Raw genomic sequence first — 15524 nt, forward strand, 5'->3', positions numbered from 1 at the left:
AGGGGCCCCAGACGATCTCAGCAAGCAGGGCCTCTGGAAGAAAGATGCTGTTGTCCCTTGAGTACCTGCCCTCTGCGGAAGGAAAACCTCCAGGTGGTACCCAGACTGAGCACTGCCCACCCAGGCCGCGGATGGGGGAGGGGCAAGGGAGTTAGGAAATGCACATGCTGTCTCTCAGTGGTTTGGTGGAGGGGAGGGGCACTTGCTCCAGTGGTCTCCACTCCTGAAGGGAGTCAGCCCTGGCCCAGGCCTCCGCACTGCTCATGGAGAAGGAAAGACATACCAAAGAAAAAGCCAGTTACAGACGAGCCCCACGCCCCTGCCCCCCCGATCCCCGTCCCCCACCCCACTGCACCCGGGAGTCTGCACACAGCCAGGAGCGAGCAACCCCTGCCTCTGGGACAGCTCAGAGCCGTGATACAGGGGTTGAAGGTGGAGGCTGGTGGCTGTGGAGGGCTCCACCTCGGTCTGTCCGTTTGTCTGTCTGTAGGTGGGCATGGTCCGTGTGCGGGGCCGTCAGACCTTGGCCTCCAGCATCTCCAGGAAGAGTTTGTGCATGGGCACCTTGCCCTGCAGTTTGACGCTGTAGAAGTGCTGCACGGCCTTGGCGGCCGTCTGCCGCAGCAGGGGCAGCGTCAGCAGCAGCTTGCCCGTCCTCCGGGGCTCCTCGTGGCGCTGGCTCAGCTCGTAGTCCTGCAGCGCCTCGTGCAGCAGGTCCTGCAGCTTCTGGACAGCCTCCAGATCCTCAATGTACATGGAATCTGCAGGCACAAGGACGAGCATTAGCAGGCCTGGCCGGGGAGTGCGGACTGGCGTGGGCCATCTCAGGGTCCAGGAGGCAGCATGCAGGCAGGCAGGGGGCGCTTCGGAACCCTCGCTTCACAGAGAGCCAGTCTGAGGCTCAGAGAGGTTAACTGCCAGTCTCCGGTCACAGAGGCTAATGACAGAGCTGGGACTCGAACCCAGAGAGAGACTGGCATCTACAGAGAACATTTCTCAAGAGGTCACCAGGGGGTGGCAGCAGAGACCCTGGAGCCAGACTGTTGGAATCCTGTGTCCTCTATTTGCAGGTTGTGTGACTTTAGGCAAGTGATTAACTTCTCTGTGCCTCATTTTCCTCACGTGTAAAATGAGACAATAGCCATACCTACCTCAGAGGCTTAAAGAAGTTAAGCAGGTCAAGGGTTTATAACAGAACTCGTCACAAGTCAGTGCCCTGGTAGCGGTATTGCCCCTACCACCGCCCCTGGTCCCTACACTACTATTACCATGACAACCACTGCAGAGGCTGCCAGGCACCAGCTCCCCAAGTCTTCAGTTTAATTACTAACCTGACAAAACTCTGATTATAGGACACAGAATACAGGCACAGACACAGGGGCTAAGCTCCGTAACAGGGTGCCCCGTGGTGGAAGCATGGGGCACGGTGATGGAGAGAGGTCTAAAACTGGGGTGTTGGGCATTCTCTAAAATCTTGGGGAAGGTTTTGAACTTGGGCCATGAACTATGGGTTCAAACAAAATGTACCTAAATCCCAGCATGGCAGGGAGGCACCTGCTGACAGCCACGTTATAGCTGGGCCTGACCTGGCTGTTAAACACAAGTATGTGAACTCACAGGTTGGTGGTGAGGGTGACTGAAGCAGCATGTTACCCAGAGCTTGGTCAGCATCTAATCAATGTCAGGTCATGTTATCATTCCTGTGGGGACTCAGCTGGGGGTGAGTGCCCTTGCAGGGCTGGGTCTTCACTGGCTCCACACCCAAGCCTCCACATTTTCCTGCTCCCTGCTACCAAGGCAGTGAGCCCTCCTTCATCAATGGGTAGGAGATGAAGCATGGCCCCATTCCTACACCTAACACGGCTGGGCCCTGCCATCTGGCTCCTAACTCCTGCCAGCTCCCTCTCCCCACCCTCTCCATCCTCCCCCCCACTCTCCCCAAGGAGGCCAAAATTGGCAGCTGCCTTCGACCAAAAATGAAATAAAATAACATTGCAAGATTAATTTCTTTGCAATCCTTCAGCAGGTCTGTATCGATGGCATTGATAAACTGTTAATTACAAAATCAATGGCTATGAATTTTTTCTGCTGTCAAGGAGCTTTGGGGATGGCTGGGATGTGGGGTAAATGTTGGCCAGCAGGCTCCCAGGGGGCCAGAGTGTGGAGACACAGTCTGCCTCTGATGTGCTTGGGCACTTCTGCCCAGCGCCAGCCCCCTGAGCCACTGAACCGACACCTGACTCATCCCGTGCACTCACCCTCAGCAGTGACACCTATGGTGGCCCTGGGGGCTGCCACTAGGACACCTCCATGGGGTCTCCTGGCCCCCATCCCTCCTCCAGCCAACACAATTTCCCTGTGGTGCCTGGGTGATCTTTCCCCTTCAAGGATAGGGCAGGTCACTCCCCCACAACTCTCCCTGGCTCCCTGCACTGGCCCCATCACAATCCAGTCCCTTCATAGCCCTTGAGCTTCTGGTCTGACCCCAGCCTGCTTTTTTTTTTTTTTTTTTTTGAGATGGAGTCTTGCTCTATTGCCTAGGCTGTAGTACAGTGTGGCACAATCTCGGCTCACAGCATCCTCTGCCACCCCAGTTCAAGCAATTCCCCTGCCTCAGCCTCCTGAGTAGCTGGGACTACAGGCACACGCCATCACACCCAGCTAATTTTTTGTGTATTTTAGTAGAGATGGAGTCTTACCATGTTGGCCAGGATGGTCTCGATCTCCTGACCTTGTGATCCACCTGCCTTGGCCTCCCAAAGTGCTGGGATTACAGGCGTGAGCCACCGCATCCAGCCCCCAGCCTGCTTTTCTAGCCTCTCCCCCAAACTGGCCTGTTCTTTCCCCATTTCCTGCCTGGTGATCCCACCACAGAACTCTTCCCATCCTACCGAATCACCTCTTGCTTTAAGACCTCACTCAGATTCTACCTCCCCAGCCGAAAACAATGTACGCTTCCTTCCTTGAGCCCTTTACATGATTCTCTCTTATGCCAGGAATCACCAGCTCTTTCTGCCACATCCAAGTTCAGGGAGCAGGGGCTGTACCCAACTAGGTCCTCTTCCCCAGGCCACCCACTGTGCCTGGCAGAGCCCAACAGAAGAAATACAATGAACTAGGAGGGATCTGTGCCAAGTACGGTGGCCAGGGCCTGATACGCGTCACCGCACATTCTTCGCAATGAGCTGCTGCTCTCCCTATTTCTCAGATGAGGAAACCGAGGCTCAGGAAGTTCGGGTTGCTGGATACTCAGCCAGTAGGTGGCAGAAGCAGGATTTGAACCCGGGTCTCACTGACCCTGAAGCACATGCTTTAAACCCACCCTGCTCCAAGTGTGGTGCACAGACTGGCTCCCACCTGCCCTCTGGATGTTACTGGTCTCTGATAAGAAACTGAGAGTAAGCATTTAGAAACTTTATAGCAGTTTGGCAGGATGATTTCTATTTATATGTTATATATAAAAATTTAAAAATTGGTGTCATGTTTTATACATCTGGTTAATTTCAGTTTTTCTAATAATGTGCTTTTGTTGTACGTTATAAAATGATCTGTCCATAATGTATTGAATATTTTGAAACATTTAAAAATGGGTCCTTCATCACAGATACTTGGGCAAGCGCTCCTTTAAATCATTACTTTGTTTTATTTATTTATTTCTGAGAAAGGCTCTCACCGGGTCACCTAGGCTGAAAAATCATTTCTTAAAAAAAAAAACAAAAAACAAAAAACACGACTAGCCAGCCTGCTTTCTGAGTATCTCCTTGGTAACAACAGGGCCTCATGCTCCACCCCTCTGTGCTGGGAAGGAAGCATTCCCGCCATTAAGGCCTGTGTCCCCTCTTGGGGGTCAGCCAAGGCCTCGAACATCACAAACTCCTCCCCGACCTCCAGCTTCTCATCCTGTGCACCAGCTGCAGGATGGCGCTCTACGTGTCACTGGGGCAAGAAGTCTGGAGACCTGAAACCTCATCCCATGTGACAAAGTGTGCACTCGGGCAACGTTTGATGCCAATCGAAGTTCCTGATGCATTCACATTGACAGACCACCTTGGATCCTCAGGTGTGTGTGTGTGTGTGTGTGTGTGTGTGTGTGTGTATACATGTATGTGGGTGAATATGGGAGTATGTGCATGTACATATATGTGTGTTCACACGTGCATGTGTGCATGCATTTGTATAGATACCCGTGCATGTGTCTGTGTGTGCAGGTCCATGTGAGATCAAGGAAAGAATGGCTAAAAGCTGGTGTGGTGTGGTCCAGTGCCGAGGCCCAAGGAAGAGCGGAGGAGGCGCTACCTCTTTACTCGCCTCTCCCAACACAGGCAAGCCTGAGCTCTGTGTTTGATGTAAGTGAGGAGAGCCCAAAACGGAGGACTTGGCTGCGCCTGGCTTTGTCACCTTGCTTCCTCTGCTTTCACTGCTTTTGTTCCTCCTCCGCCCGTCGGAACTCCCAGTCCCTCTGCCACGACTGGTTGAAATGAAATGCTCCCTTCTGTGTAGGGGAAGCACAGGGCCCTGATGCTATTCTGTATGAAACGTCATTGTACAAACATGTCATCATGCATTTGTCAAAACCTAAAGAATAATACAACACAAAGAGTGAACCCGATGGAAACTATGGACTGCCCTCAATAACATGTCAATATTGGGTCACTATTTGTAACACATTACTGCACTAATGCAAGATGTTAATAATAGAGGAAACTGCTGGGGAAGGAGGACATGAATGGGGTGAGTGTATGGAACTTTATGGACTATCTGCTCAATTATTCTGTAAACTGGCTGGGCACGGTGGCTCACCCTTGCAATCCCAGCACTTTGGGAGGCCAAGGTGGGTAGATCACCTAAGGTCAGGAATCTGAGACCAGCCTGATCAATGTGGTGAAACCCTGTCTCTAGTAAAAATACAAAAATTAGCCAGGCATGGTGGCAGGCGCCTGTAATTCCAGCTATTGAGGAGGCTGAGGCAGGAGAATTGCTTGAATCCAGGAGGCAAGGTTGCAGTGAGCCAAGATGGTGCCATTTCACTCCAGCCTGGGCAATAAGAGCAAAACCCTGTCTCCAAAAAAATAAAGTTATTCTGTAAATCTAAAACAATACTTTAAAAAAAAAAAAACAGTATTAGCATTCTCTAACAGAATGCACTATAATTTTAAAATTCCATGTGTAAATAATCTCTGTGGAAGTACGCAATTTTTACTATTATTTTACATTCATTTATTATTAATAAAAGATTTGAACTAAAAAAAAATGGCATCCTTTTCCGTGTTAACTCAGGTCCGCCGAGAGCAGAGCCTGAGACAGGGGTTTAGGTACAGACATTTGTGGAGGGTATGTGTTCAGGAGAAAGGACGTGGTGAGGTGGGAGGCACAGGGAAGGAGACAGCAAGGCAAAGATGGGACCTCAGCGTCAGCCTGATCCCATGCAGGGCTCTGATCTGGACTGTTGTTCCCATGTGGGTCCACCATTGCCTGGTGGTGCCAAGGGAAGGGCCAAATAAACCCCTGGGCAAGGCAGTCAAGGGTAGGCCCTGCAAAGGGGTAGCTGTGAGCTGTTAGCAGCTGGGGGATGGGTGCACTAACCCAGTAAAAGGGGTCCAAGTGGGTCATCAACAGCACTCCCTGCATGTGCCATGAAGCCGTGTGCTAGGGCGACCAGCTGTCCCAGTGTGCCAGGGACTGAGGAGTTTCCTGGGGTGTGGGACTGTCAGTGAAAGCAGGACAGTACTGAGTGAACCAGTTGGTTACTCTGTGTGTACTGTCTGTAGCTCTCTCTCTTCCATCTGCTGATCACACTTTGTTTCCTCTAACATTAATAGTAATGATAATAATTAATATTTATTGAACATTTCCTCTAGGCCATGCACCAGGCTGAGTACTTTATCTTCAGTCGACCTTTAATACTCACAAAAGCACCTGGGGCTGAGCATGCTGGCCCATACCTGTAATCACAGCACTTTGGGAGACCAAGGTGGGTGGATCATTTGAGGACAGGAGTTTGAGACCAGCCTGGGCAACATAGCAAAACCCCGTCTCTACTAAAAATACAAAAATTAGCTGGGTGTGGTGGTACACGCCCGTAGTCCCAGCTACTCAGAAGGCTGAGGCATGAGAATCGCTTGAACCCAGGAGGCGGAGGTTGCAGTGAAGTGTGAGGCGAGTTTGCGTCGCTGCGCTTCAACCTGGGTGACAGAGCGAGACTGCCTCAAAAAAGTTTTTTAAAAAGTGCTTGGGGCTGGACACAGTGGCTCATGCCTGTAATCCCAACACTTTGGGAGGCCAAGATGGGCAGATCAAGAGGTCAGGAGTTCAAGACCAGCTTGGCCAATATGGTGAAACCCTGTCTCTACTAAAAATACAAAGATTAGCTAGGCACGGTGGTGCATGCCTATAGTCCCAGCTACTCAGGAGGCTGAGGCAGGAGAATCGCTTGAACCCAAGAGGCGGAGGTTGCATTAAGCCAAGATCGCACCACTGCACTCCAGCCTGGGCGACAGAGCCAGACTCTGTCTTTTTAAGAAAAAAAAAAACAGTGCTTGGAAGAGGTGCTCAGAATATCCCTACTGAACACACAAGGACAATGAGTTGCCCAAGGTCATACTGCTAGGAAGTATCAGAGATAGAATTTGAACTTGGCTCTACCTGATCCAGACCTGGGCAGTTAACTCTGCCACACGCTGCTCTGCAGCAGTTATCTGTGTGATTACTGACATGTACTCTCTGTAGGGCGGGGCCCCTGTATTTATCCTTCTCCTGCAGCCCCCCGGCGCCCAGCACCATTCCCTGGATAGCGTGGAAGCTCTCTGTGTGCGGATATTGGTTACGCTGAAGCTCACCATTACCCAATGCCTGCCTCTCCCCTCAGATACTCTAGCCAGAAGTTGGTGAAGGCAGACGAAAAGGAGTGAGCCCTCCTTTGTAACTCCAGTTTAAACCACTCAGTTGGGAAGGTTCTATCCTCCTGCTAAGAGATTTGACTGAAAGATTCAAGGAGTGGGTGTAAGTTCGGGCTGGTTTGGCATCAGAGGACCTTGGTTTAACCCTTAACTCTGACACTTTTTAACTCTGTGACCCTGGGCAATTTTACTTTTCCCAGTCTCAGTTTCCACATCTGTAAAATGAGGTCACAACAGTAAGAATTTTGCTCTCGGGTTGTTTGTTAGACTTTGATAAACTCTTAGCTAATTTAACAAGTTGACAGTGAGCGTGGTGGCTCATACCTGTAGTCCCAGCACTTTGGGATGCTGAGGGGAGAAGATGGCTTGAGCCCAGGAGTTTGGGACCAGCCTGGGCAACACAGTGAGATCCCATCTCAATAAAAAATAAAGGTAAGAATTAGCTGGGGGTAATGGCACCCGCCTGTAGTCCCAGCTACTCAGGAGGCTGAGGTGGAAGAATGGCTTGAGCCCAGGAGTTTGAGGCTGCAGTGAGCTAGGATCAAGCCACAGTGCTCCTGCCTGGGTGACAGAGCAAGACCCCATCTTTATTTATTATTCTAATAAATAAAGAACTGAGGGCTGATTATGCACCAGGCATGTTGCAAACAATACCATTATGTATAAAGAAATCCTGTCGATAGCCTTGTGGGGTAGGGACTGTTTACTGCCCTCCTTTTACTGATGAAAAAACTGAGGCAGAGTGAAGTAACTTGCCCAATTGGTAAACACAGAATTTGCTCCTTAGCAATGTGGCCTCAGAACCCGTGTCCTTAACCAGTGTGCCAGTCTGGATGTCCGAGGCTTAGGAAATGATCAGCCAGTGCCAGCCTTCATCACCATCTTTTTACCTGCAGGCCACCCTTTGCACAATCTTCGGTGATAAAAAGCTTCAGTGTTTTTCCTTTCATCTCTACCCACAGCAGCCAGCCCTGCCCACAGGCCCCAGAGACGGGCCCACTAGGCCCAGGCAGATGCCTCAGAAGCTCCCCCTCCAGGCCCCACTGCCGTGCTTACCGGAGTTGGCGAGGGCCAGGGCCTTGAGCGTCACAAACTCCTCCTTCTCCACCTTGAGCTTTTTGTACCTGCGTACCAGCTGCAGGATGGCCCTGTAGAGCTCCAGCAGCCCCGCGAGGCGGGAGTGCTCCTCGTCCATGATGTAGTCCTCTGCGTACACCAGTTTGTCGTCATAGGGCAGCGAGCGGTACACGATGCCCAGGATGAGGATCTCCATCCAGGCACTCTGCAGCAGGCTCATCTGGTCCCCCAGGGAGAGGTTCGAGAAGCCTGTGGGAAGAGGGAGCAGAGGGCAGCGGCAGGTCAGGAGGGCGGGCCAGGGGCCTCCCTGGGGTTCGCTGCGGGGGGTGAAGGTCAGGGTGGGCGGTGACTGTGTCCCCGGCACCCCTGCATCCTGCCCCCAGGCCTTCCCTGTGTGGTGTGAGACTCACCATCCTCCCCTTGGGGAGTACGTCAGTCTTGGAATTCACGGAGAAGTCTTGCATAAGAGGAGCTCAGTCAATGTTGACAGTTGTTATCATCATTATTGTTAGTTCTATGGTATTTTCCAAACTCTATAGAGGCTTTTTTATTAATTCAATGCATTTGTAGCTAAAGGAGTGACTGAATACATACTGGAACCAGGCAGCAGTAGTGTGTGCTCTCTGCCACTCTGGGGAGTTTCCAGGGCCCACTCTCTGCTCAAACCAGGGGAGGCTTTGGTGTTTGAAAATGACACCTGATTCTTGATGCAGTCTCAGCTGTGCAGAGACCCACGGGCCTGACCAGGAATGAGGACGCAGCTGTTCAAAGCCATAGGGAAAACCACAGTGACCACTGCCTGGGACTGATAGGAGATCAAAAGCCCCCAGGGTCTGGGGCACTTTCTCACAGGACAGCCTGTCCTCCCAGGGTCAGAGCCCCTCTGCCGGGGCCATCACTCTCTGCTTAACGATGACCCAGCGGTCCTGTTCTGAGAATTGCAATCATGGGAGTTACCCCCTCCCTGCTACTGAGGAGGCTGATTCCACAGTGAAAATAAGGTTGGGCATGGAGAAGGCTCCAGAATTGTGACACTGTCTTGTCCAGTGAGCTGTGGGGATTGCCTGGGTTGAACCCTGGCTCCCACTTACCAGCTGTAGGCTGGCCTCGTGAAAGCTGCGGAGCTTTCCCAAACCTTCACTTCCTCATCTAGGCAATGGGAGAACAGTCAGTTCTAAATGAGATGATTATTCCAGAACATACAAAGTATTTACTGAGCTATTATTACTAATGATGAGAGGAAAGTCCTCATGTGCAAAACAACGATACTATACTGGAATTGCATTATACGTGCACTTAAGTTAGGCAAAGTCAATTAACATCTTGATTTATAGGAGAGGAAGCAAGAGTAGGTAAATAAGATGATTTTCAAACATCTTAACCACCAAACACAAGGCAGTAACTTCACTGGAGATTCAACCAGAAACTCAGTGATTGGTTCCAACACTGACATGCTAGATTTATTCAAAGAAGGAAATGCATCCACAAAGCTGTTTGCACCGTGCACTATGGGTAACTGACATGAAGGGAGTTTTTTCCAGGGGTGATTTTGCCCAGGAAGGACTTTTTACTTCATTTGCTAACTTAGACCCCACCCCTGGCTTGGAGCCACTGTCTGAGGTGGGGTGCTGTGAAAGTGAAAAGGGAAGATGCAGGGTGGCTCACGCCTGTAATCCCAGCCACTCGGGAGAATCACTTGAACCTGGGAGGCGAAGGTTGCAGTGAGCTGAGATCATGTCACTGCACTCTGGCCTGGGTGACAGAGTGAGACTCCATCTCAGCAAAAAAAAAAAAAAAAAAAAAAAGTGCTGGGCACTTCTCCCAGCATCATCAGCACTCAACATGCTAGGGCACTGGTGACGGCTGTGGCTGCTGTCACTATTAACATTTTTGTTGGTGTTGGCACACAGCTGACATCACTCGCTTCTCCTCTCTGGACTTGCCTGGAGGCCTGGGTGGCCCTGAGCTCCTGGACCACCCAGCTCTTTGGCTTGTGTGGTCTATCCCATCTATCTGCTTCCTCTGTCCCAAACGCCACTTCTTCCCTGACTCCCATACAGGGCATGGCAGTTCAACCTTAGGGGGCAGTCCTGGAGCTGAAGGCCCCCAATTAGGCAGGCCACCCTTACCCTGTGAGCATTCTCCAAGTGAATTATCACAGTTCCCAAGCCTGATCTAAACAATTTGGGCCTTGGATCACCACCAGCTAATGGAATCCATGGGTAATCAACAAAAGAGCAGGAGTGATTACACCGACCAACACGGGCAAGCTTTGATTGATGCACCTTCTCAAGGGAGAGGTTGTGACAGGGGGTCATGGTGTATGTGTGCACGCGCGTGTGCATGTGCACGTGTGTGTGTGTGTGGGGGGGGTTGTCCAGATTCCCTGCATGGGAGAGGGTGTGTGCCTGCCTGTGGTGGCCGGGGGAGCTGGGAGGTAATAAAAGATAGATAGAAATGGACATCCAATTTCTCTTATCAGGTGTCTGAGTAGGAGAGAGGCCTTGGGCAACATTAATTAACAGATACCAATCAGCCAGCACCAGAGAGTTTGTCGGGGGAGTGCTGGACAGCTCTGGGGAGGGGGTGTAAAAGCAGACAGACTGGAGGGGAGATGGAAGAGGAAGGCAGGGGCGAAATTAACAGACAACTGAATTGGAAGGCAGCAGACAGAGAAGATGAGTTAAGAACTAGGCTTCTGGAAACCCAGGGGAAAAGCCCCTGTGCAGTGAATCGTGTAGGTACAATCGTTAGGATGTGATTAGCATGCTCTTCTGCTCTTTGAGACATTAATCAGCAAAAACTTACTGAGCACCTACTAAGTGCCAGGCCTGCACTAGGCCCTGGGGACAGAATGGTGTGCTCAATCCAGAATTGCTCCCTGCTGTCACGGGCTTACAGTGAAGGAGAAGACACTCACCAAGAGGCACTAGTCGGCACAAAGTGATAATGTAAGAAGAGCTACAGCAAATGCAGGGATCCGAGAGCACGCAACTGGAGAAGGTGGTCTAAACAAGAGTCTGGGGAGGTTTTGTGGAAGGGGAGCCTTGGGGGCTGAGCTCTCAAGTAAGGTGGCGAGAGCACCTTTGATGAATGAGGCACACCCCCAGGTGCACCTGAATGGCTCACCCAGCTCTGAGTTCCCAGGGTGCACAGACACTGAGCTGCTCCTTTCCCCACTCCCATGGCTGAGCACAGCAAAGAAGCTGCCCGACAAACCTTTACAGCTAAAAGGAGAGAGAAAATGGACAAATGTCATGGGCTTTGACTCCCACATGACAAGAAGATGTGCCCAAAGCATTTGGTTAGACCCGTTAAGATCTCTGGACTCAGGTTCAGGGTTAGCTGCCTTTGCCTATCTTGTAGGAGTCAGGGATGGCCCTGCACTTTGGTGGTTGGAGGGAGACTGGACTTGGAAAGTTTTGTGCCATCGTTGGAGGGTGTACCCGGGAGCTGTTCCCAGACCTCTGCGAGGCTGCTTGAGTTCTGGACTCAGCCCTGATCACTCTTTTCCTCCCTGAACATTTTCAAAAGGCCCTGAAAATAGCTTTGACAATCCAAACATGTACTCCAAAGTATTGAACGGTGATACAGTGTCTTCATTTTGTGCAGGGAAGGGATAGGTATCTGATACCTTTTCACATCTGAAATAGTTCAAATCTTTTCTAATATTTGTAAAAAGAAACGCCAGAAGGAAAATTGAGAAAGACAAATGGTGAATTCTAGGAGGTTGGAGCGGAAGGTGACAGGGATAGAGGTGAGCCTTCCGTATATACGTTTGTTTCTACATTTGGCTTTTGAAACCTGTCAGTGCTTAAGATGCTTAAAAATAAAAATGTCATAAATATAATTAAACTAAAAATAAAATAAAAGGCATGCTCCCTTCAACCTAGCAATTCGACTGCTAGAAATTTCTCCCAGTGGCTAGGCACGGTGGCTCACGCCTGTAATCTCAGGACTCTGGGGGCCAAGGTGAAAGGATCATGTGAGCCCAGGAATGTCAGGGCAACATGTCAGGCCTGGGCAACATGGCAAAACCCCATCTCTACAAATAATTTAAAATTTAGCCAGACATGATGGTGCATGCTTGTGGTCTCAGCTACTTGGGAGGCTAAGGCGGGAGGATCTTTTGAACCCAGGTGATCAAAGCTGCAGTGAGCCAAGATCATGCCACTGTATTCCAGCCTGGGTGACAGAGCAAGATCCTGGCTCAAAAAAAAAAAAAAAAAAAAAAAAAAAAGCACATAATTTGTGGCAAGTGGAGTTCATAATGTGTTAATTTATGATCATTTCTGTCGACCTGGAGGGCCATTAGCAGAGGTAATAAAGGGAGATGTAATTATAGGATCTGGGGCCACTTCAGACACAGCCGCTGTCACTCGGCAGCTCATATTTCATTGAGCCAGATGGAGGCTACCTGGGAGCAGGGCCGCCGAGGGACCTTTGTGAAGAGGCCTCTGGGAATGCCCTATACATGGGGGCCTGGGCAGGGTGGTGGAGACTGTCCTGGAAGGCTCTCCGGGCTGGCACAAGCACGAGGATGCCCAGGGAGGGAAGATGGCAGGCTCAGGTCATTTGGAGTAGGCTGCAAATTCATCAAGTGATTCCCCACTGCCTATTAAAGGCTGCTAGTCACGGCCTCATGGAATAAGAGGTGGACATTCCAAAGACCTGGGCTTGCCTTATGGGGAACCCAATACTTGGAACATTCAACTCAAGGTTAAAAAAAAAAAAAACCCTGCATATGGGGTAGGACAATGTCAGACTGAGCTGAACAATGGCTGGGATTCTGAGTGAACCAAGTTCCCCCCGGAAGTCAGCCTTGTTCTAAATGGGATTCTGGGGGCAAAATTAATTCCTTGTCTCAGCCACAACACCTATCAGGGGACCTGACGTATACTGACTTCTCAGTATGTGCGTGCAAAGCTAAGTGTGCAATGCCCTCTGTGCCAGGCTGAAAGACACTGAAGCGTGAGCTGCGGCCCCTCGTGCTTAAGGAGAGTGGCCTACGTTCTTCAGAGCTCTACTCCTGAGCAGCCTGGAGTGGCCAGTTCTGTGCAGGAACCAAGATGGACAAAAGCCAACACAGGTCCCAGGGTGGGCTCCAGCTTGTATTCTCCCTACTCAGCCAGTTCTCTCTGTCTCTGTCTCTCTCTGTCTCTCTCTCTCTCTTGCTCGCTCTTGCTCTCGCTCTCAGGGCTAGTGAGCCTGTCTTTAGATACATTTTACATCTAATCTGAGATGGGATTAAGTTGATTAGTTTAAAAATATCAGGCACCTGGCTGGGTGCGGTGGCTCAAACCTATAATCCCAGCACTTTGGGAGGCTGAGGTGGACAGATCACTTGAGGTCAGGAGTTTGAGACCAGTCTGGCCAACATGATAAAATCCTGACTCTACTAAAAATACAAAAAAAAAAAAAAAAAAAAATAGCCAGGTGTGGTGGTGCATGCCTGTAATCCCAGCTACTTGGGAGGCTGGGGCAAGAGAATTGTTTGAACCCAGGTGGTGTGGACGTTGCAGTGAGTTGAGATCACACTACTGCACTCCAGCCTGGGTGACAGAGCAAGACTCCATCACACACACTCAAAGAACCCCTCAGGCACTTGATTGTGTCATTGCCCTTAATATGAGGTTTACATGCAGTGGCAGGAGACTCCACTAATTAATTTTACGTTAAACACTGGAAGGTCAGGAGGCAAAGAATTCAGCATGCAGATTTATGCAAAATAGGCAAATTAGCATTTAAGACGGACAATCGAGCCCCTGTTTTCATTTTACTTTTCTACTAAAAATGGACAAGGATAAATTAAGGCGTGAAAGGAGGCTTTTATTACTATTAGCAACAACAGCCATGGTAAGCATCTCTGCCATGCACACAAAGTGCGATACCTCCTCCCAGCAATCCGTGAAGGGCTCTATCGTGATTTTTACAGACAAGGACACTGAAGCTTTGAAAAATTCGGTATCTTGCACAAGGCCAGTAAGGACAGAGCTGAGATGAAAGCCCAGGCTGCCTGATTCCCAAGTCTATGCCTTTAGCACCCACTCTGCTCCAGCCCTGCCCTCTTGGTTGGGCACAGATGGGAGATGGAGCTGGGAGGTGGAAAGGCACAGAGAAAAATGAGTGCAGGGGAGACACGGTCTCCTGGTCCTATCTGCTCCCTCTGTGGTGTTGCAGGGGTGGGGTTGTGGAAGAAGGAAGCAATGACCCAGGGGACCGCCAGGCGCCACTCATGAGCCATTGCTAGGATGCAGGATCTGCTCAACCTGGAACAGGAGTGTGGGGGTGGGGCGAGGGGTTAGCTGTACCCAATTTGGCCCTGGGTTAGTGGAGCAATCCAGGCTGAGGTGTCTTAAGCAGTGGCCTGACCCCACATCTCTGCTGAACCAGCACTGGGCAGATTCAAAAACTACTGAGTGTGTAATCCCCGAGAGGTTGAGCTCCTTAGTAAGGGCGTACCAAACCAGATCCCTGGTCAGAATGCCCAGGGGCCACCAGGCGGTCCTTGCCAGCAGAGCCTCTGTCTGGGCCCTCTAATCAACTTGTGCATCCCTGCCCACAGGAAGTCTCCTTCCTGTAACTTGGGCATGCAAGGTCTCACACAGAAGGACTTTTTTTATTCCCTCAATCAACTGTGGGCCTTGGGTCAGGCGTGGTGGCTCACACCTGTAATCCCAGCACTTTGGGAGGCCAAGGGTGGGGGGCGGATCACTTGAGGTCAGGAGTTCGAGACCAGCCTGGCCAAAATGGCAAAACCCCATCTCTACTAAAAATACAAAAAAATTAGCTGGATGTGGTGGCACGCACCTGTAATCCCAGCTACTCAGGAGGCTGAGGCAGAAGAATCACTTGAACCCAGGAGGCAGAGAGTGCAGTGAGCCAAGATCATGCCATTGCACTCTAGCCTGGGCAAGGGGGCGAGAGTTGTCTCAAAAAACAAACAAACAAACAACTGTGGGCCTTAGCATCTAAAGCGTTGGACACCTTTGCTGTATCGTCTGCATGCTGTATTCACCTTTCAGAGCCATGACAAACCAAAAACGGATCTACAGACAGGACACTGACTTGCCCATGTCCATGGTGGGTCATTATCAAAACAATAAAAGGATGTTTCTACCACACTCTGAGTCAACTTATTAGAGTCTTAAAGGAGCTGAGGAATAACCTGCACAGAGAAAGGCCCCCAATATGTATGTAATGTATAATGCTTGGATGTTGGCATCCTCAAAAATAAAAAAGCTCCTGCCATCTGCCCAAAACAAGACAGGCTGAAAGCGGGGTTTGGGTCCACATGCAGTGAAGGGAAGGCCACACTGCCTGAAACATGTAATGCACACTTTCCACACCAGAAATGCCCTTCAGATCTCAGAAGCCAATCCGGAGACAGGCATCCCTGAGAGATCAGGTAAATGGCAACAGTGGGCATTCAACTGATGCTAGCACATTCCAGGCCCTATGCAGAACACTGCACATACAGGGTCTCATTTCACCCGCACATCAAAGCTCTGTGTTCCCATCTGACAGAGGTCAGCTGGCCTACTGCGAGTT

At 50.5% G+C, this 15524-nt stretch overlaps 1 protein-coding gene across 2 annotated transcripts in view; it reads right to left on the minus strand.

Annotated features, from left to right (window-relative positions):
• Positions 1–328: 328 nt before the first annotated feature.
• ESRRB (estrogen related receptor beta) overlaps positions 329–15524 on the minus strand; it is a 188215-nt gene continuing 173019 nt past the window's right edge. For both annotated transcript variants that reach the window (XM_039469457.2, XM_010335316.3), the window contains exons 6-7: positions 7953–8222; positions 329–761 (exon numbers count right to left, since the gene is read on the minus strand). In XM_039469457.2, the coding sequence (XP_039325391.2) occupies positions 517–761; positions 7953–8222 (515 nt within the window). In that variant the 3' untranslated portion in view covers positions 329–516. The remainder of the gene's footprint in view (positions 762–7952; positions 8223–15524) is intronic.

This window comes from Saimiri boliviensis, chromosome 2 (assembly GCF_048565385.1).
Source record: "Saimiri boliviensis isolate mSaiBol1 chromosome 2, mSaiBol1.pri, whole genome shotgun sequence".
NCBI classification, from domain to species: Eukaryota; Metazoa; Chordata; class Mammalia; order Primates; family Cebidae; genus Saimiri; species Saimiri boliviensis.